This window comes from Oryx dammah, unplaced genomic scaffold (genome assembly GCF_014754425.2).
Source record: "Oryx dammah isolate SB20612 unplaced genomic scaffold, SCBI_Odam_1.1 HiC_scaffold_4, whole genome shotgun sequence".
Taxonomy (NCBI): Eukaryota; Metazoa; Chordata; class Mammalia; order Artiodactyla; family Bovidae; genus Oryx; species Oryx dammah.
This window is the reverse complement of record NW_024070188.1, coordinates 81,296,783-81,319,242: the sequence shown is the minus strand read 5'-3', so window position 1 is coordinate 81,319,242 and position 22,460 is coordinate 81,296,783. Positions and strand designations below refer to the sequence as shown.

At 47.1% G+C, this 22,460-nt stretch overlaps 1 protein-coding gene across 1 annotated transcript in view; it reads right to left on the bottom strand.

Moving 5' to 3' along the window:
• Positions 1-3,131: 3,131 nt before the first annotated feature.
• The window catches only part of SYNJ2 (synaptojanin 2), a 102,436-nt gene continuing 83,107 nt past the window's right edge, over positions 3,132-22,460 (bottom strand). The window contains exons 17-27 of the mRNA XM_040238896.1: positions 21,864-22,020; positions 20,629-20,746; positions 18,876-19,094; positions 18,712-18,790; positions 17,206-17,374; positions 16,579-16,752; positions 13,697-13,831; positions 12,109-12,221; positions 10,887-10,995; positions 8,617-8,768; positions 3,132-7,080 (exon numbers count right to left, since the gene is read on the bottom strand). Coding sequence (XP_040094830.1) covers positions 6,370-7,080; positions 8,617-8,768; positions 10,887-10,995; positions 12,109-12,221; positions 13,697-13,831; positions 16,579-16,752; positions 17,206-17,374; positions 18,712-18,790; positions 18,876-19,094; positions 20,629-20,746; positions 21,864-22,020 — 2,136 coding nt within the window. The 3' untranslated portion in view covers positions 3,132-6,369. The remainder of the gene's footprint in view (positions 7,081-8,616; positions 8,769-10,886; positions 10,996-12,108; positions 12,222-13,696; positions 13,832-16,578; positions 16,753-17,205; positions 17,375-18,711; positions 18,791-18,875; positions 19,095-20,628; positions 20,747-21,863; positions 22,021-22,460) is intronic.

Below are 22,460 nucleotides of genomic sequence, written 5' to 3'. Positions count from 1 at the left end.
GAGTCAGACACGACTGAGCAACTGGATGACAACAACATGGGACAAAGGATAAGAGTCCAGGGAAAGTGAATCCCAAGATAGCCATTAACAAATCCTCAAAAGAAGTGGGAGAGGCCAGATCTTTAAACAAAGATAGTACAGAGCTCTCCCCAGGGGTGCTATGGGGGTAAACCCTTGCCCCTTCCCACACTCAGATAAAGGAAGAGGGGATGAGCAGTAACATCAAGCAGGGATGAACAGGAAGCAGCTTCAGATAAGGTGGGGGGAGTTTAAGGAAAGTTCACCCTCCATTTAGCAGGGCGAGTTTGTCTGGATGAAGTTTATTATACATAAGATGAAATGGCATGATACTTAACGTAAGAAAGCACACCAAGTTCTATATATACTGATGGCTGAAGATTCCATTATGAAAGGAAATGTAATCCTTGAAGAACACAAAGAATGATGAACAAGGGAAAAAGAGATTGAGAAACAAATTGGAAGCCCAATCAAGACAATTACAGGATAAAGCAGAAACCACATTAAAGAATGGGAGACATGGATGAAAATCCTCTTAATAGAGGTTTTGCTTAACGGTTGCAGAACCACAATGAATGCAGAAGGAAAATTAGAAGATAACAGTTAAGTCACCATTCAACTACAAGGTAATAGACACAGTCAACATAAACTCAGGGAATAGGGACCTAGATGTTTTTTTTGGCAAGTTTGGTTATTGACCAAATCTTGGCATACCAAAAAAAAAAAAAGGAATGAAAATACTGCACTTTAAGATGCAAACAAAAATCCAAAAACCAATAAAATGCCCTCATGTTAGAAAAGAGTGATGTTGGAAAGAAAGAATTGTACTCAGTTGAATTGCCCTTGACATGGGTACCAAAGTAACGGACCAACATGCTCAAACCTGGAGGAGCTCAGGGAATATTGTTAATCAGTTCTTCTAGTTCCATCCTCTTAGATTAATTTCGGGTAAATTAAGCTTGATACTTAACACTGACATGGGCTCCCCAGGTGGCTCAGTGGTAAAGAATTCACCTGCCAATGCAAGAGATGCGGGGTTGATCCATGAATGGGAAAGATATCCTAGAGTAGGAAATGGCAACATACTCCAGTATTTTTGCCTGGAAAGTGCCATGGACAGAGGAGCCTAGCAGGCTGCAGTCTTCGGGGTTGCAAAGAATCAGCATGACGGAGCACACATGCACGCATATACAATAACATACGGTAGATGTTTATCTAGGCCGTATTCTGAGGTCATAATCCAACAAAATTAGGAGGAAACAATTTTACAGTGCCAAACTCTTAACTACTGGAAAACTGCACAGTCTCCCTTGAACCAAAGAGAAAACAGAAGCAAATTACAGGGCTTCTCTGGTGGCTCAGTGGTAAAGAATCCACCTGCCAATGCAAGAGATGTGGGTTTGATCCTTGGGTTGGAAAGATGGAGCAACTGAGCCCATGCACCACAACTATTAAGCCTGTGTTCTGGAGCCTGGGAGCCACACTGCTGAGCCCATGTGCCCTAGAGCCTGCACGCCACGATAGAAGCTCCTGCAAACAGAAATCCACAAGCAACAACCAGAGAGTAGCCCCTGCTTTCTACAACTAGAAAAAAAGCCTGCACAGCAACAGAGACCTAGAACAGCCATAAATAAAAAATGAAGGAAGCATAATTCTTTTTTTTAAAAAAAAAGCAAATTGCAATCTAGATATTAATGAAAATGAGACTTTCATGCCAGTGTGTGTAGGGTGCATTTAAAGCTACAATCAGGGTAAAATATATAACTTTAAATGTCTTTATTGTTAAGCAAGACTAAAAATAATGAAACCCAGTATGAGCTTTAATTAAGAAATTAGGAAAATAACAAAACCAGAGAAGGGTGCAAATGAAAGATTTTAACTTAAAATTCATTAAAAATGTTTTAAAAACTGACATAAAAATAAACAGTAGGAAATATAAATACCAATGCTGTTATTTGAAAATGTCAACAAAATTGGATAACACCTTGAGAAACCCGATTTAGAAAGTGAAAGCGATGGTTATTTAACAAATGGCATATATTTGATAAATGGCATAGGGTAACTTCCCCTCAGGAGCATGTCAGACCCCCTACCTCACACCATTTATAAATGATGTTCCAGACGCTTTGAAGCACTGCTATTAGCCCAGGCAAAGCCTATAATCTTAAGCATGCCAACACTCAGATTTATTTAGGTATTTTTGCTGCCTGCTACTTCTATTATCTACATAAATAGATATAAATCCTAAGAATAGAATAAAATCCTAAACTGTCATTTAAGGTGCTCTGACAGTCTTTCCCATTCGCTCATTCTTTCCACGTACAGAAATCTACTTTGGTACATATCAAATTCTTAATCCACATTCTGTCCAATCTCCCCTGGCCCTCTGCTCAGTTAATCATTCTCTCATTTGTATTCTCCTACCTCATGGAGACAGAGCTGATGCAAACAGCTTGCCTTGTATGAGGATGAGTTTCAGTCTGTGACCTTGGATAAGGAAGGCACCGTAATGGGTTGTTTCCTTCCTCCCCATCCAAGTCCCAGGCACTCAGATTAAATTAATTCAATACAGTACTTACTGGCCACGAAGGACTACGCATCTTTAATACGTGGAGACTGTCAGTATATTCTTATTCCTGAAAGGCATCAGAGAACATTTATGACCTAAATTTCGTGTATTAGTGAGCTAAAAACAAACCTAGACAGAACTGGAAGACTCCTTTCGCCTGTCTCCATGCAATAATGGACTCAAATCACTTCAGCAATCTAAGTTTGCTATAAGATCCTATAGAACATGAATCCTAGCATCTCTCAATATTATAGCATAAAGTTATTAATGTTCTGGCAGTAAGCCCAGCCAGCAGCATTCAACTCGTAAATTCTTAACCAAGCTATTTTATACTGCTTCAGCTTAGTTTGGTGGTTGAGAAAGGAAACAGAAACTCAGACAAATAACTAATAATCACATTTCAGCCAGAATAAAAGGCTGGCCGAAGATACCCCAAGCTTTTCTTCATATCTGAAAAGAACAAAGCCAAACATTTTCTTTAAAAAAAAAAAAAAGACAAAACATTTAATAGGTGTTTTTTTTAAAATTCAGTACAAATTATCACTTCAAATAAACAGAGTTTTTATTCATTGCTAGTCATCCAGTAAGATTCAGTAAGCAATTTTTGCAGCTTTCTTTTTTAATAGAATTACTTTATTACAAAAGAAATGTTTTTATATGTTACCTTGCTTATTACTTATACACAGGTCAGGAGAATTTTAAGTGTCTTGAACTTCAACAACTTTAAACTTTTATAGGAGTCGCTTGGGCAGATGTCCCAGTTTCAGTAATTTACTGCAACAATTTTTTTTAAATAGGCAAGAAGTCTGGGAAGATTATGTTGTAAAAAGGAATTTAATTGGGTTCAATGCCAAATTATAAAGTCTGTGCCTAAAAATACTCTGTGGTGAATGGTAACACCTTACAGAACAGTAATGAAATAAACTGCAAGGCAACAATAAAAAGGCTGCTGTGGGAGCATCAAGGAAAGATAAATAAAAACCCCAGAATGAAATCCCCAGGATGCCAGCTGCTCACTGTCAAGATTATTCAACCAACTCCACTGCCAGCCTAGGAAAGATACCAACTGTTAAGCAATAATTTAAAAAATAAGACAATTCCAACTGTCCCTTTTTAAGAGAATGTTAATGTGAGAACCTTCAGTTCAGTTCAGTTCAGTTCAGTTCAGTTCAATCGCTCAGTCGTGTCCGACTCTTTGCGACCCCATGAATCGCAGCACGCTAGGCCTCCCTGTCCATCACCAACTCCCGGAGTTCACTCAGACTCGCGTCCATCGAGTCAGTTATCAACTCAAAACCCGGTCTCTGTTGTTCATTAAATCTGAACAGCCATGATCAAATAGTATTCATTTCTTCATGTTAAACTACCTGTAATTTTTCCTTCAACCTGCCTCAATACAATTGTGTTAATGCTTACTGTCAGATTCTTTAAGTACTGTATGTGTGATGAACACCTATGTTCAATGAAGTTCTGTTCTCAGTACCATTTATTGGCTATTTGCTACCTAGAACAAAGAAGAAACCTGAAAGTTAAACCCTAGAAGCAATTTTTGTGGTGATTACTGCCCCCCACCCATCCTTTTTCTGACTTGATACACAGACATGCCTTCAAGTTCACCTCCTTTTTAGCAGAAAAGAGGTTATAGAGAAAACAGTGTTTGAATTAAGAAATCTTTGATTCCATTCTCAACTGCACCCTTTAGAAGCAATGTGAATCCTGCAAATGATTTACCTTTCCAAAGCCTATCCCGCATCTTGCAGGCTCTCTCCTCCCAACTCTTTCAACGATCATGTTTACTTCTTACATTTCTTAGAGACGTAAAAATGCTATGAAGGAGGTAAGTGCCAGAGAAGGTGTCCCAATCAGCTAAGGCTAAAAACACCATTTTTTATGACTAAGTTAACTACTCACATTATCTGTTTATCTCCATGGATCACTAGTATCTTTTTCTTAGTTTTCAGGTGAAATGAGATATAGCTTTGATATAGTCTTGAAGTGAAGTGAAGTTGCTCAGTCGTGTCCGACTCTTTGCGACCCCATAGACTGTAGCCTACCAGGCTCCTGCGTCCATGAGATTTTCCAGGCAATAGTATTGGAGTGGATTGCCATTTCCTTCTCCAGGGGATTTTCCCAACACAGGGCTCGAACCCGGGTCTCCCGCATTGTGGACAGACGCTTTACCGTCTGAGCCACCAGGGAAATCCGATATAGTCTTGAGTGCCAGACTAAAATAATCTGTACTGTATCTTGATAGTGGCGATGAGAGTTAATTCTGAAACCCCAGAGGTTTAATTAGTAGGAGAGTGGCATTTCCCCTGGCAAGATGATTATTGCAACAACAAAACTGTTCTGAATATAGGAATTCCCTGGTCCATTGATGTCTGATTCTATGACATGAAAGATGCCTAAACATGGTATGTGGCACACTACGATCTTGCCAGTCAATTTCTTATCAGCAAAATTATGAAGTCTGCTCCCAAAGACTTCCAGGCCTCCTAACATTCTTTTAGAAATGTAAAGCAGCATGGCAATGTCTTTCTAGATGACTGAATAGTTGAAAGATTGAAGGCAAGAGGAGAAAGGGGCGGCAGAGGATGAGATGGTTGGATGGCATCACTGACTCAATGGACATGAGTTTAAGCAAGCTTCAGGAGTTGATGATGGACAGGGGAGCCTGGTGTGCTGCAGTCCATGGGGTTGCAAAGAGTCAGGCATGTCTGAGCGACTGAACTGAACTGAACTGAATAGTTAAGAGGTGGTGCTGGAAATGTATACAGGGGAAAAAACCCTAATAAAATGTAGATGATAAGTTAACTTGGGGACATATGGTGTTTTCCTTCCTGAAACCACAGTCAGGTAGATCAGACTAAAACAAATATTCTTCAAATTGTAACAATAAGACTCAGGATTATGTGCCGGTATTTTCACAATCTGCGCTTTTACCGGGTATGGAATATAAGGGGGAAAAGAAGTCCATGAGGTTTTATTCAATAGGGAATAGAGTGTGAACAATGGGTAGCACACCAGAGATTAGGACTGCAGCAATTTATGGGACATGCAAAGTCTAAGACATGGTACAGGAGGCTCTAGCCAGCTGGAGCTCAGGTGAAGACAGATGATCCAGAATCATAGCAGGGAATGCCACCATCTCCCCTAAGACCTGCACACCACAGTGGTTAATATACACATACATAAATAAACACAAGGGCTGCTGGGAATGACAGTCTTGTCTTTTGGTGGACCTATTTGCTGCTTCCTACTCTCGTATTTTTTTTTTAACCTGGTGTTGACCAGGTCCAGCTCGCAATGGTCCCAACCACCTTCTAGTGTAATCTTGTACACATCAACCTTCAGTGGGTCACCAAAAAGTTATTCCAAATCTGTAAACTGCAAACAATATTTTTCTAAAAACCACACCACATACACACATAATTTAAACAATCATTTAAAATTCAGTGGGAAGGATCTTCCTGGGCATTATGGGCTAGGTTTCCTTTCCTAAAATCCACAGGCTGAATCTACCCGGAGGTTTCTCATACCCTGAGAGGAGAGAGAACATGCACAAGTCTGCAATAAAACATATCTTGGTGGCTGAATAATAATCGTATCGAGGAAGAGACACAAGTTTTGTAAACTACACAGGAGTACCCATGTTTTTTCAGTGTGCCTTTAACTAATGTCTCTTTCCACGTGGGGTTAAGGGCAGTGGGCCTTCCCCCTGTAAAGTGGAGCGGAGGGGAGAAGGCAGGCATCCTGCGGAGGAGCAGCCTTGGGTTTCCCGGTCAGGTTTTCGCCAGTGGGTCAAACACCTGCAGCACCGTTCTCTTGTCCTTGTCACTGACTGTCACCCAGGTACCAAAGTCTTTTGGTCTGTGCTCCGGGGGCGGCTCCTGGGCTGGTGAGGCACTGACTTGCAAAGGGGCTGAGTGCACCCTTCCGAGGTTCCCGGTCCCCGAGTCCGGGGGATCGGAGCTCTTGGAAAGCCAGGAATTATTCAACAGGTTAGGGTGGTGGAGGAGGCTCCAGAAGGGATCCTGATAGTCACCAAGAAGAGGGGCACCCACTGATTTTCTGTCCGTGGTACCATCAGCCTCGGGGCTTGCAGGTGATGATGAAACGCCCAGGAAAGCCGGCTGTGGAGAGAGCGCACCCCCGGCAGGCGGGACTGTGGGTGAACCGTCGCTGCAGGGGAGCCCCTGGAGAAGCTGGCAGCTGCTCTGCAGCGCCTGCAGGTGGAAGGCCGCTGGCGCCGACTTCTTCCTGCGCGGAGGCACCTGCGGCACGAGGGGCGGGGCCTCCGGAGTAGGCGGGGTGGCAGTGGGCGGGGCCTCGTCCGAAGTGGCCTTCCTGGCGGCACCTTTCCGCAGCTGAAGGGTTCTCGGTTTGGGAACCGGAGGGACTGTCGCTAGTGGAGGGGTGTCAGGGCTCGACTCCGGGGGCCCGATTGTAAAATGGACGGCCTGATGCCCAAGCTGTTCTTCCGGTGATGCGGGCTGAGAAAAGGTACGACAAAGAGCGTCAATAAGCAGCCTACCCAGGAAACTGGGGATCGATCAGCACACGCGAGATGGGGCCACCCGGACATTCTAGCAAATTCAGGATTTGAGAATGTCTGGGATGCGGGGGTGTCATCAGGCACGAAAGAGCATGGGAGAAACACACAGGTATCAAGGAAGAACAGCAGGCCCAATGAAATATGAGTAGAAGCTTTAAACCCACCCCAGGGAATAATCTGAAACAAGTTTCTCTGTTACCTAGGAAACGGGATTATAGTCTTCCTTTATTAAACAGCGAACCTCTCTGAAAACTCTTCCCGGAGGCTGCAGCTTTGATGATTCAGTGAAGTAGCTTATGTTACAGTGTTAAGCTAATTGAAGGACTCATTGAAGGGTATACTGGCTCCTTGAATCTTTGCTATTTAAATACAGAAGAATGGCAAATTTCACACAGGAACTTCCCTTCCTCGGTTCTGATTCAAACGGACCACAAAGGAAACAACTGCATGAGACCAGAGGGAGCTTTTGTACAGACATAGCTGTCGGTAGCTTAAACATCAGCATTTCAGTATTGCCACTGGTTCTTTAGATAAACCAGCTGCAAAAGACAACCTGTTCTCTGACAGCCTTTTACTGCAGCTCCTGTGCAGCTGGTGAGGAAAACGAACCCATTTCTACCTCTGGCCTTGAAAAGACAAAGTGAGAACAGGGAAGAGGCTGAGGAAAAAGGTCTGTAAGTGCAAGGAGGCTTGGAAAATGGGCGGATGAATGACCAGACGTGGAAGAGCAGAGCAACCCAGAAAACACACAGCCGGCTCTGGAAGAACCAGGCGCCCAAGCCACGCTCACACTTCCTCCAGGTGGACAAGCAGCCATTCTGTAACGACCAGCCAAGGATTACCGAGTGTCCGTGACTGGCACACTGAGCTCAAACGGAAGATCCAGATGTCTCTAGAGGTGCCAGTCTTTGGGCTGCTACTGTCCTGACAAACTCATGTCTCTGAAGCAGCAAGCAAGGCTGAGAAGCTTGAGAGCGAGAGCAGAAAACAATCTGCAAGAAAAGTGGCAAGAAAAGCTGTCGCGCCTCCAGGATCCAAGGCCACACAAGCGCTTGTCAAACAAGGCCCATCCGGAGACCGGTGACTGTTTTTCTAATGCAAATAAGATCTGTACACATGAACTGTGGATATAGGACACAGACCACACACACAAATGGGAATTACTGAGACACGTGGAATACAGCGTCCCACGCTGGCTTGGTTTGGGAACAGAAATGGAACATTTGGACAGAATGATACCTCCAAGCTGTTCCTGTCTTGGTGAAAAATTCCCAATGTTTCTGCTCAGCGAGAGCCAAGAAGCAGCAGGGATGAGAGGGAGAAAGCAATTGCCGGGCATGTTCCTCAAAGATGGGGCTATGGCTGGGAATCATGAACGTGTATAAAGAGACCAGACTCATGGGAGACATAATTCTTATCTAAGGAGACATCTGAGCAGCCCAGGAGTGACAGGCTTACGTGACCAGGTTCTTACCTTTCCTGTCCTCCTCAAGGTCGGCTTCTTGATGGCAGGAACCCTGGGGGCGGGCCGACGGGGCAGAAGAGGGGCCACCCCCGCTGTTGGCTCTGGTTTGGAAGATTCCTGGTCCCTCAAGGCTGGAGCATTTAGGGCTTCTCCTGGGACGCCTGAAGCATGGAATGGCATGGTGGAGGCGTAAAGGACAAGGCATTATTCAAAGGATAACGCAATGTATTTCTCTTTGATCTAAATCTCTGAGGGTTGTCAGGACCAACCAGCTAGGTTTGGCCCCAGCTCCTCACGCTCACCTTCTCAACAGGGATGGTGATCTGGGGGTCTGTGTAGGGGAGAATCAGTGAGACCCTAAGATCAGGTGCAAAGTTTAATGTGTACCCGTGTTGCTCAGGGGAGATGATGGTAGAACTCCTTGAAATCTTAGCAGGGCCCATGAGAAGGAAAATATTAAGTTGCGACACAGGGTAGAGTTCAAACCTCAAACCTCTCCCACTCTCCACTGTCTATACAGACTTAGGAAAAAAAACCCTTGACTGTAATCTAATTAACATACCACAAAATTTGCCTTTTTTTTAACGATTATACTTTGGTGGTTATAGTCACAAAGTTGCACAACCATCACCATATGGTCCCCAGAACATCTTCATCACCTCAAAAAGAGACCCCCCACGTTTCCACAGCAGTCACCGCCCAGTCCCTCCTCTCCTCTCGCTCCTGAAAACCACTATAATTTTCTCTCTGTATAGATCTGACTCTTCTGGACAGTTCACATAAATGGAATCATACAACACATGGCCTTTTGGGTCCGTTTTCTTTCACCCAGCACAGTATCTTCACGATTCACCCATGACAGAGCATGTGTTAGCACTCTACTCTTTTTTACGGCTGAATAATATTTCATGGGATGGATATGCTCCACTTTATCCATTTGACCTTGGCGTATAGAGCAGGGGCTGACAGAAGGGGTTAAGTATGAGAAGTTCAGGTCAGTTGTCTTGACAGAAGAGGCTATAAAGAGACCTGCTACTGCTGCTAAGTCGCTTCAGTCGTGTCTGACTCTGTGTGACCCCATAGATGGCAGCCCACCAGGCTCCCCCGTCCCTGGGATTCTTCAGGCAAGAACACTGGAGTGGGTTGCCATTTCCTTCTCCAATGCATGAAAGTGAAAAGTGAAAGTGAAGTCACTCAGTCATGCCCGACCCTCAGCGACCCCATGGACTGCAGCCTTCCAGGCTCCTCCGTCCATGGGATTTTCCAGGCAAGAGTACTGGAGTGGGGTGCCATCGCCTTCTCCGATAAAGAGACCTAGTGGGGCCTAAACAATGCAGCAGGGATGCTGGTAATAACAGCAATAGGATTTTAGAGGCAGGCACTCTAGAGGGTGGCACTGAGCTCTAAAGAAGACTATGGGTGAAGGTCAATGGACTAGAGGTGAGGAAGGAGGGAGTGCCACTGGGGGCTGGGTGGAAGAGAGTCTATCAGCGGATGGGCTGTTTCATCCATACAATGAGTTTTCATCTTTTTTTTTTTTAATAAAAGAGAAACCATGGTGTTATCACGCAACTGTGTTTCTCCTCCTCTTAATCCATGCCCTCTTTAAATGTTATTTGGGAATTTCAAATAAATGAAATATCCAGACTAAAAACAAATCGGGCAACTGTAACTGCATCTGGCTTTTCAGAGGGCATACTTTGCCCTCTTCAAAAGAGAGTCTAGTATAAAGTCAAAACAAACAAACAAACAAACCCCAAATTGCTAGTTACCAGGGATTTTGAATGCATAGGGGAGATTCTAAGTTAAAACATGGTTAACAAGGGTTAGGTGAAGTGACCGCAACAAAAAATGAACAGGCAGTATGGCAGAGAAGAGGTCCCTGCCTGACAGTGAAGAATCGAGGGATGCTGGTAATTAAAAGACGAGATGTTTTGCCTGAAGGAGAACGCCTACTTAACCATCTCTACAGAGCCAGCAGGATTAGTGCCTTGAGCAGGAACTTCTTCTAAAACTCATTTTTGTTTATTTCCGTCTCTCCCTTAAGTGTTCCTTAATAATCTTGGGATTATTTTTATCTATTGATACTTACTGAATTTTAAATATATAATTCTAAATGGACGATAAATCTTCATAGATGAATTTTATAAAATGTTGCTAAAGGGTACTTTTACTGAATACTGCCTCCAGAAAAAGAGTTCTGTTCTTTTCTAGGCCCCTTTTTGCAAGAATATGAGAAGAAAAGCAGAATCCTGAAGGAGCCCTGGGGGAACACCTACCTCCTCCGGCTTCCAGGAGACATCGGATGGCTGCTTCTGCCTCCTGAGCGTTGGTTGTTTTGATCTGCTTGACATTATAAGGCTTACTTATCCCAGTCCTTGCTTTGGGCTTGAGGACAAAAATCAGGAAGAAATACATATTAGCACAAGTGGGAAAACAGCCTCGCCTGGTGAGACCTCTGCCTACGGATCCATACATGAGCGTGAGGCTGACAGAGCTCCATCAGCAATGAAGGCACAGCTCCCATCTAAACTGCACCCTTCAAGTCTCTTTCCCTCGGAGCATTTGAATACCCGAGGGGAGGGATGCAATAACATTCAGATGATCTGGTCTCCAAACCGGGTGGTTCTAGGATTGTGCAATGTGGACCAACCATCCTCTATCTTTATTTCGATAACCAGGTAAAAAGGCAAGAAAGATTAGTCAGAAGTCACTCCTTCCAAGGTCCAATGAGTCACGCAACACTTTCCAGATGTTTCTCAAAAGTGCTGATTCTACTTCTTCACTGTTCTACCTCTTAACCTCCACCTCTGGGTCGCTTTGAGGACCTGCCTTCATCACTGTAAACCACAGAGGTCAAGTCAGCCTCCTACCCCTGCTGTGAGCATGACCGTCGCCATCAGCTGGCTCAGCTCTCCTCACTCTCCCTTCCACCCGGCCCCCAATGGCACCTCCCTCCTTCCTCACCTCTAGTCCACTGACCTTCACCCACAGTCTTCTTTAGAGCTCAATGCCAGCCTCTAGAACGCCCCGCCTCTAAAATCCTATTGTTACTAAACCAGCATCCTTAATGCATTCCTTAGATCTCTTTTTAGTCTCTTCTCTCAAGACAACTGATCTGAACTTCTCATATTTCCCCTTCTACCAGCCCCTGCTCTATACACCAAGGTCAAACGCGAGCGTCAGAAGGGAGAGAAGCAGGTATGTCTGGAAACCAACAGTCCCTCAATGAAGGGGTGCTTGGGAGTTTTCTTCAAAGGTGATTTTCTCTCTCACACTCTGGACGACCATTAAAAACCCCTATAAAGGAGCTGGTAGTAAGTTATAGGGCTTGGGGGCGGTAAATGGTGGATAGGCAGAGAGTTAGAAACAGAAATCTATGTATTCACTGGGAAGAGGTGACCCAGCATGATGTTAGGGGCTATGCATGGGCCACAGGGCAGATCTCATGGGTTTCAGAAGCTGGCCCGTTTCGCTCTGATCTGAGAAAGGAGAACTCACTGCTTGCTGAGGGGCTCCTGGCAGGAGTTTTGCCGTCTGCAAAATCGAGTACTGCCCGTGGGTGCCGGAGGAGATGGAGGCATCCGAGGCTGATTTTTTCACCCTGAAACCAGCTGTAGAAACCAAGGAGGGCAGAGATTCCATCTCAGTGAAGTCACAGCTACTTCAACACAAAATTCCCAGCCAGCCGAGAGCAAGGGCAAGGTCATGGTCTGAGTATGTCCATGGCCTCAAGCGATTCAGAGGTGCTTCTGAGGCTGTCTTCTGATTCTCTAATAACTTGGGCCTATTAATGTAGATTCTCTGGAGAAGCAGTGTTTGAGTGAAAATTTTAATCTAACATCCTGGGCAGGGGGGATGTTAAATCTGACATAAAACCTAATCAATCATTTTTAAGTGGTTTAAAACACACTACTGTTATTAGGACCAAATTTTAAAGATGTTTCATGGGCAAAGTCTTAAAAAAATTCCTAAAGCAGAGAATAAACTATATTTAATAATACTTATAGCCATTAATTAATCATATTTAGAACAACATTTAGTGACAGACACTAGATGAAAAGACAGATGACCAAAAAAAAATGGATACCAATTCTGTTAATAAAAATTGATTTTACACAGGCATAGATATATCTAATTGGAAAAAGGATGGAAATCTTTTGGTTAACAACTGTCATCACTAGGTAAGTGAAATTAAATTTTTTATTGTTTCCATTATCTCTTTTTGTAAACCTCCACAATAATATAGGATATCACTATTTTTATTTAATATTTTAATTTATTTTCTGAGCATGAACTCTGAAAAGTAAAAAAAATGCTTAACAAGTCATGTGTTTCTGACTTGCAATTGATTACTATTGTGATGTAATCCACGATGAACCCAATTCTGAAAGTATGGCTTAGGAAAATCTTTACTGTCATGGCGGGGTGGAGGTGGGGAAAAGTAAGCAGTGGAGGTAAATGGAAACTGATCAAAAGCATGGTACAACCTTATTTCCGATTATTGAGGAGTGTTTTATGAGCAAAGCGTTTTTGAGGGTAGTCAGGAAGAAAAGTGCTACGCTGAGACCCACACAGGGAAAAGCCATTCTCAGCAGACTCGGACTCGGGCTCACAGATGGAGTGGTGCCTGCTTAGAGGCGCGTACATGGCCACCTTCCGAGTCAGGGCACCTGGGCTTACTCGCGTCCTCGTGAGCAGAGAGGGTGGGCAGTGGTCCAGAAGAGAAGATGCTGAGAGATGCCGTTGGGGGTTGGGGGGAGAAGGAGCTCAAAATGTCCCCAACTCGTTTGTGGCCCCAGTTCTCCAACCTATAAGGTTTCAAACTGAAAGCAGCTTCAAGCAAAAGCACAGCCACAACAGGGCAAAGAGCAGCTTTAGGAAGGGCTGCTTTGATTTGCTCACAAGACACAAAGCGATCTCTGATACCAAACTCGCCAAGGATTTAGGACGAAGAGGAGCCCGAGGAGGGGAGAAAGCACTGTGAAAACCCAACAGCAGGATTTTAGAGCCATTCGCTCAGCAGGTAGGAAGGGCGCGGTTATTCCCAGCAGGCATCGTGGTGAGTGGAAAGCAAGCGGAGTCTTACTTGGAGGGGGGGGTCTCTGCGGTGGGTGAGGTGGCCGAGGCCGACTGGGAACCGACAGAGACCTGCTTGGAGAGCGGTGGCGGAAGTCCCCAACTGCTTCCAGCTCCTGCTTTAACTCCACCAGGTCGGCATCATCTGGAGGACACGGCGGGACGTGAGTCAGGGCAGTCAGACTCGGGTCTGCAGGGACCCCTCCTGCAGGAGAGCTTGAAGGGTCCCTTTCTGCTGGCGTGGGGGCAGGGAGAGGGCACCCAATGCCTGCTTGGAACACTTGGTGAGCCGTGGACAAGGTGTGATGTCCATACACGAGAGACACCGAAGAACTTTAACGTGTAGGCGCGCTTCCTTCCCAAATAATCCACAAGACTTCCACACAGAATGACAGCTGAAAACCAGAGCCCCTCCGGTTTTCCTTTTTTTTTTTATATTGAGCTGTGTAGCATGTGGGATCTCAGTTCCTTGACCAGGGATCGAACCTGTATCCTCTGCACTGGGAGCCTAGAGTCTCAACCACTGGACCAGCAGGGAAGACTCTAGAGCCCCTCATTTTTCATTCCCCACTCTGAAATAGGGCAGTGACAGTTTTGCCGTTGAGAACATTTTCACTTCTCTGCCGGCAGGGCAGCCTGCAGTCCAGCGGCAAGGTCCAGCATGGAAGGTCCCTGCTCACTCAAGCCCCAAATCCCACAGCCCACGCCAGCAACTGCCTGAGCGTTCACCATCCTGACTCACCAGGGGCATGGGGGGGGGACTGTTTCTGTTTTATTACATGTACATTTATTACATTTGGGGCTTCCCTTGTGGCTCAGCTGGTAAAGAAGCTGCCTGCAAGGCGGGAGACCTGGGTTCGATCCTTGGTTTGGGAAGATCCCCTGGAGAAGGGAAAAGCTACCCACTCCAGTATCCTAGCCTGGAGAATTCCATGGACTGTTCCCATGGGGTCGCCAAGGGTCAGACATGACTGAGCGACTTTTTTCACTTATTATATTTAAATTCAGGACAGTTTTTGGTCTTCTCTTCCACACCACAGCACACCTCGATTCATTTCATCGTGGCTCATCCTCCCATCCCTCAAATCTAAAAGCGAGGTGCATCTCATGAGCTCTTCTGGGGGAGGCAGGATGTCTCCTTCTAAAGGGAGTGCCTGAGGGCCCTTTTCCAACCCACTGGAAAAGACCATGATGCTGGGAAAGACCCAAGAAGGCAGGAGAAGGGGATGACAGAGGATGAGATGGTTGGATGGCATCACTGACTCAAGGCACATGAGTCTGAGCAATCTCCAGGAGAGAGTGAAGGACAGGGAAACTTGGTGTGCTGCAGCCCATGGGGTCGCAGACCCAGGCACGACTGAGGAACTGGACTGAGCCTTAAAGCATCAAGGAGATATTCCCTCGAGGTCCACCAGGGGGCGAGTCTGCCCACGTGCCAGAACCACAAGCCGCTTTAAGTTCTTTATTCAAAAGGTACACACCTGCTCTGCCTCCAAAGGATGCCTGAATGATGGCCACCCTGGAGAAGAGGACCACTTCCTGTCTCAAGGGCACATCCCTTCAGCCACTTCCGCTCCAGGGCAGGAGTCCTCTGGATGTGCAGCGTATAGAAGCACCTTGATTTGCTAAAGAAGGCTGTTGCCTCTGAATTGGCAGCAGTCTCACACCATGGGTTTGGGTAGACCCTGGGAGTTGGTGATGGACAGGGAGGCCTGGCGTGCTGCAGTTCATGGGGTCGCAAAGAGTTGGACACGACTAAGCGACTGAACTGAACTGAACTCACACCTGGCCGTGCATCCGAGTTACCCGGGAGCTCCATGAGTCACCAGGTTCCCAGGGTCCCAGCCACACCTGCCAGGCCCACATCTCTATAATGTGGCAACTGATCAGGCCTCAGCAGTCTATTAAGCTCTTGATAGTTCAACGCAGCCAGGCTACTGACTGGCTTTGGGACCAAAAACAGTCAAAGGGACTTGGGGGTGGTCTCTGTACCTCCTGGGAAGTATCTAATTGTCACCGCTGTTTTCTGTTCTCAGCCCCAGCTCAAAGGGTCCTGACACACAGCTAAGCCCCTGCACCTGCTCGCCACCGACAAGGAGATACACTGTCCAACAGCTGGAAGGCACTGGTGGCTGTGGCTGAAACGGAACTGAAGAGTTTGATGCAGAACGTGAACCACTCTAATCATCTAGGGACCGGTTGTTTGATCCCAGTGACTTTCAGTCCCTCTCAAGTCTAAAATGACATAATGATGCTAAGAAGTAAAATTACTGTATAACAATATAATGTTACACAAATATAACCAGACACCAACAACTCGGGACATTGATAGTGAGTATGTCTTATGGGACTGAATCAGAAAAGTCTTGGAGTGGCAGGGAGAAAAATCACGAATGTAAAACCAGTTCAGAGCCATGCCAATGTAAATAGAGGAAACTCTAACTGACTCATTGGAAAAGACCCTGATGCTGGGAAAGGTTGAAGGTGGGAGGAGAAGGGGATGACAGAGGATGAGATGGCTGGATGGCATCACCGACTCGATGGACATGAGTCTGGGCAACTCTGGGAGATGGTGATGGACAGGGAGGCCTGGTGTGCTACAGTCCATGGGGTCGCAGAATCAGACATGTCTGAGCGATTGAACTGAACGGAATGGTCATGAATCTGGTGTGTTAGAGGGGTACCAGTTGTTGGAAAAAAATGAAATCACCAGAGGAAATCGGTGTGGTGGCAACTGCCTTCCCAGAGCCCAGTGTCCACCTCTTGCTATGACTCATATTGCGCCTCTGTTCATGGGCCGAGCACACTGGATGGTGGCTTTACGTGACGCCCAGCTGCTGAGCGAGTGAACGCTGCACCAGAGGCGAGTTAGAAAAGGAAGGTCCACGCTACCTTTGTAGGTTGGACGCTGCTGCTTCTTGGCGAGTGTCGGTGACCTGGTGGGAGGTGCCGTGGAGGTGGAGCCCGGGGCATTGGAGACCTCGTCTCCCCCTGGATCACTGTCTGAGACCACAGGCTGACTCAGCTCATCCGCCAGATAGTCTTCGTCATCTTCGAGAATATCCCCTTGGGGAAGGAAATGTCACAGTGAACAATTAGGGGGAAAGCGCCAAGTCATTCATTGATGGGTCTGTTTCATCATCGAGGCCTGTGGCTCGTGTTAGGACCCCCGAGGTCCCTGAGGCACAGCCACCAGCAGCCCCAGGCACCCACGTGGCAGCAAGGCTGGGACCCCAATTTCATGGAAGTCTGAGACACAGGACCAAGCCCACAGCCCTGACACACAAAATCACTGTCTTCAGTGAACCTTCAGACGCCTCCAGTCTTAGCACTGCAGGGAGCACCCATCCACATGAATGCACCCAACTCTGGCCTGGAGAGTGAGCCTGCACTTCCAGGGGTCTCTGGAACCTTCCCCAGGCAGGGCCTCAGAAGGGCTCTTGAGGCTCTCGTGCTGGGAGAAGGTCTCATCTGCCTGCTTCACCACACCGAGCGGGAAGTCCTGGCGGGGTGACTCACCTTCCGACTCATAGTCCAGACTCGTGAAGTCGAAGTTCTCCTCCAGCAGACAGGAGTTGGCCGTGGGGGACACGGAGGCCACACTGTCCCGCTTTCGGATGATCTCCTCTTGCAAACCTTTCAGCCAGTCCTTGGTCTTCGGTCTGATCTTCACGGCTCGGCCCTTCACCTGAGGACAGAGCAGCCACCCGAGAATGATCGCTGACCTCAGACCCTCTGACCCCAAAGCGCTTCTCACTCGAAGGCAAGTACCAGGAGCCAGCCCACCTTCACTTTCTGCCCAGAGGGTCTAGACCTCGGGGAGGCCTGGCACAGCGCACATTTGGTCTGAACAGAAGTTGAACTGTCATCCCAAGCTTTTCATTTGGTGTGAATTTAAAACCAGCACATTATCCATCAAAATGGGAACCACCTATGAGCTGCATGTCCCAAACCATGGAGAGAGAAAAAAGAGATTTGCTCAGTCATGTCCGACTCTTCACGACCCCATGGACTATACAGTCCATGGAATTCTCCAGGCCAGAATACTGGAGTGGGTAGCCTTTCCCTTCTCCAGCGGAATCTTCCCAACCCAGGGATCGAACTCAGGTCTCCCACACTGCAGGCGGATTCTTTACTAGCTGAGCCACAAGGGAAGCCCAGGAGAGAGCATGACCCCAATATTCTTGTCGGGGGTCGGGGGTAGTGGGGGGGTGAGCGCAGGGAGCCCCAGTCACGCAGCGGGCACGGTGCTTCAAAACTTGCTGTTTCTCCCTAGTCCTGCAAGGAGCCGGGGCTGGAGGGTAGATACCAGAAGCAGATGTGGTAATGAGGGGACCTCTCTGGTGGTCTGGTGGTTAAGACTCTAGGCTTCCAATGCAGGGGACATGGGTTTGATCCCTGATCAGAGAACTAAGATCCCGCGTGTCTCATGGCATGGCCAAAAAATAAATTAAAATTATTTTTATTAAAAAAAAAGATGTGGGGCTTCCCTGGTGGCTCAGTGGTAAAGAATCCACCTGCCAACACACAATGCACAGGTCCGATCTCTAGTCTCAGTCCCACCTGGCACACAGCAATTAAGCCCATGGGTCACAACCCCTGAGCCTGTGCTCCAGAGGCTGGGAGCCACAGTGAGTGCATCTCATGTGCCCTAAAGCCCGTGCCACACAACTAGAGAAACCACTGTAGTCAGAAGCCCACACACCTCAACTAGGGAACAGAGTCTTGCACGCTACAACTAGGGAACAGAGTCTTGCACGCTACAACTAGGGAACAGAATCTTGCACGCTACAACTAGGGAACAGAATCTTGCACGCTACAACTAAGGGAAAGCCCATGAAGCAACTGAGACCCAGCACAGCCAAACATTTACAAAAATAATGAAATGTTTTTTTAAAGATGTGGTAAAGAGAGACCCAGCCCCTGCCCTCCTGTGGGCGTCTACGTTCGCAGAAACTGGCCACGTACAAGCACGAGGAGCCAGAGGGGACAAGCACGCCCCGCGGGTGACCGAGCATGCCTCACCTTCATTCCGTCCACATCTAGGACACTGAGCGCTGAGTGACTGTCGGCAAAAGTCACGAGCATCTGCCCTTGGTTGATCCTGGAAGAGAGGAGATTTGCCAGGTCAGCCCCGGGGACACACTCTCCAGCGATGAGCACCCAGCTCCACCCGAGCGTGTCGCCACCTGACAAGCACGATTGTGCCGTAATTCCCCAGGGTCTGCATGAGCTCCAGGCGCACGTCCTCAGGAAACTCGTCCTTCTCTTCTGAGCTTGGCGACTGCAGGTTGACGACAACCGTGGCATCTGGGGGGCCCTGGAAAGAGGATACTTCCTGGAACACCCTGTCCCGAGCCCCCACATCGACTTCTTGCACTTCCACCTCCACGATGGCCAGCACAGGTCTGCGTTAGACACAGAAGGAAGAGAGGGCACCATTAGCCCAGGGCAAGAGCGTCCCCCAGCCCGACCGCCATCCTGACTCTGCTGTCAACAGGAAACATCGACAACGCAGCCCATGCGTGCGCCACCCCCTCGAGCCTGGAACCGAGCTCTCTGGTCCTGGGGTTTCTGTCCATCTTTCCCTAACCTTGGCATTATCTTGGATTTTCTAAGGATGATCTGAGAGAAAATCCACACCAGCCTTCAGCAAAGGTTCTTTGCATGTAATCCCAGGACTGCTGGAGAAGAAAATGGCAACTCACCCCAGCATTCTTGCCTGGAGAATGAATCCCATGGACAGAGGAGCCTGGCAGACTACAGTCCATAGGGTCACAAAGAGTCAGACACAACGGAGCAATTACCACACCCAGGACCACTGAGGATGTAGAAAAGCAAGGATTCTCCCTGGGCTGGGGGGTTCAAGAGTTTTGTAGGGAGCGCTATTTGGAGTAGGTTAAAGGTTAGGTTAAAACCTAACGCTATTAGGTTTGCGTTAAGAACCTCAAAAGTGATCATCTTTTGACCAACAAATTCAGTTCTAGAATTTTGTTCTGAGGAAATGACCAGAGTCAGACAAAGATTTATACACAAGGTTGATCTCTGCAGCACTGTTGATGGGAGGGACAAAGGAATAACATCTAACTGTCCCAGGAGAGGAAAGGAGTTATGATGCAGCCACACGACCATATGCTATGCGCTAAGAACAACGTTGTAGAAATCTACCTGACATTCACTGAAAACAGATCAGCAGGAAATAAGGCAAACCTTGTATTTTTTACATAGGGATGGGTTTACTCTACAAAAAATTTATAAAATCCTCTATTAGGCAAATGACATCATCTTATTGAAGACATCTACCATATTAAATGGATAAATGAAACTATATCTAATATCCTGGGATAAACCATAATGGAAAAGAACATAAGAAAGAATGTATATGTATGTATAACTGAGTCATTTTGCAGTGTAGCAGAAATACAACATAAATCAACTATACGTCAATTAAAAAAAAAAACCCAAATCCTGAATCTAATACTATAAACTCTATGGTGTTTTTAATAATAAAATATTAGGAAAATATTCATCAGTAGGTGAGTGGGTAAATTCAATGGGTATATTTAGCGGAATATGGGACAGTGGTTGCAAATGAGAGTCAGATCTCTAACAGCGACATCACTATCTCAAAAATATTTAAGTAACAAAAAGGCAAGTTGCACAATGACATAATTTATCAAAACTTAAATGACACAAAACGCCATACAGGCTGCATCTTGGCAATTTTCATAAATGAAGTCACTTTTGATGCGGAGTGATGACAAAAGGCTAACACTGATTAATTCTTGGTGGCAAGCACACAGCTACTTGTCACACGCTCTTTACTCTACCACGTGTCACACATGCACACATGCATCCAGATGGGCAGGTCTGTTCTCTGCAGGGAGCACCAGACCCCACCTTCCCCAGCAGTGGACATGCCGATGGCGGCCAGGACCTTACCTGTGGTCAGACGCTTGCAGCTCTGCCCGGCCGTAATACTTGAGGGCACCGGGAGACCAGGTGTGTCTGAGTTGGGTGCCAGCGTCCAGATCGCTGTCTAGAAGGTTGAGTTCTCCAGCTGCTCGTGGAGATTCCAATCAAGAGATGCACACAGAAACATACAAGACACAATTGTATCAACATGAACAAAAGCTGATTACAGAGTGGGGGGTCCATGTGATGGACCACCTCCTATCTCAGTGGCTCTAACCCCTTGGACTTAAAACTGGGTCAAGGCGGCTTTGGGGCCTGGGGTAAAAACCCCTCCCCCAGGACTTCCCTAGCAGTCCCAGGGTTAAGACTCCGGGCTTGCAATGCAGGGGGTGTGGGTTCGATCCCTGACTGGAAACCAAGATCCCATGTGCCTCGAGGTGCGGCCGAAAGAACAAAAAACACTCATCCTGAGCAGGCAGAGTGGGTGAGAACACAGCAGTCACGGCTGCAGGCATTCTGCCCCGGGCCCACGGTAAACAGGACGCCTGCAGCTCTTTGTACAGTAGGAGAGGCAGAGACTAAGGACACAAGGCTTCTTGCGCAGATGTCCACAAACTGATCTGGACAAAAACGCATCTTCTCAATCTGCAGGTGAGATTTCTGGGCTTTGCAATCTCAGCATCCGTCTCACCAGGACAGTTTAATTGTTTATGTATCAGTTTACAGGTGTTTGAATTTCTTAACAAACTGCACTTCTTGCTGGGCCTCAATAATCGTTCAAAACTCAATCGATGACTAACGGATGAAATTTATCTTTCCTGTGTCTTGCTCATGTGTGATCTAGAGTTGGGGCTTTCACGAGGTAAGAGCTGGGCAGAACAAAACGAGCTGGAGAAAGGGCACAAGTGTGAGAGGCAGAGGTGCCCAAGAGGAGGACCCAGGACCTCTCCCCTGATCCCCACTGTGAACAAAAGGCAGAGGGGTGGGGTGATGTGGGCAGAGAGCCACGAGGCACAGATGCAGAGACCCAGGAGACCGCACACTCGCAGGCTGCAGTCTCTAGAAAGAGGCCAGAGGGGGGCTCCCCCAAAGCACCACTCCCAAAGCTTAGGGGTAACATCTGGAATGAGTTTCATGTAGCTCCGGGTTAACAGGAGCCTTGTTCTTTAAAGAGCGAAGAGCACTGGACTAAAGAAACGTGATATCCCCTGTGGCACACGGATCACCGCCCCGCTCCGCGTCTGTGCACACGGGTCACCCACCTGTTCTGTCGGAAGGGTACCTCTTTCTCCACCACAGGACCCTGTCCGTCCAGGCGGGGGTGCGGCACTTGTCACTGGTGTCGTAGGCAGCGGAGCCCACGTCGTACTTGTAGGTGGGTCCAAAGTCAATGCTGCCCTCGTGAAAGTCTTTAAAAATCTATTCGGGAGGAGAAGTCACAGGGCCATCTCAGTTCTTCTAGGTCACGTCCATTACACACACCAGAGGGCATGTCCCAGAGCGGTTCTTTTTGTCCCCGACAGGGACAGAATCTACATCATAGTGGCAGGCATGTAGAAAATGGGATATCTGAATGCCTTTTAATTAGCAAAAAAAAGTGACCATCATCTCTTTGTTCTGCTGACGGACACACCACTGGGCCTCCCACCCCTCTCAGCACCAGATCTGTCACATGGGAGACAGTGAGAGACACAGGCGAGGAGGCCGCTTCCACGCGAGAGGACTGTCCAGCCTGGCCCCAGCAAGGCCTTGATCTGTATCTGTTAACTAAACCAACTGGCTATCAACTGCAAATCGGCGCTCGCCAAGGACGTTTCCCATCTGCATCTGCAGATTGAGCTCTGTGCTGCTGCAGCTGC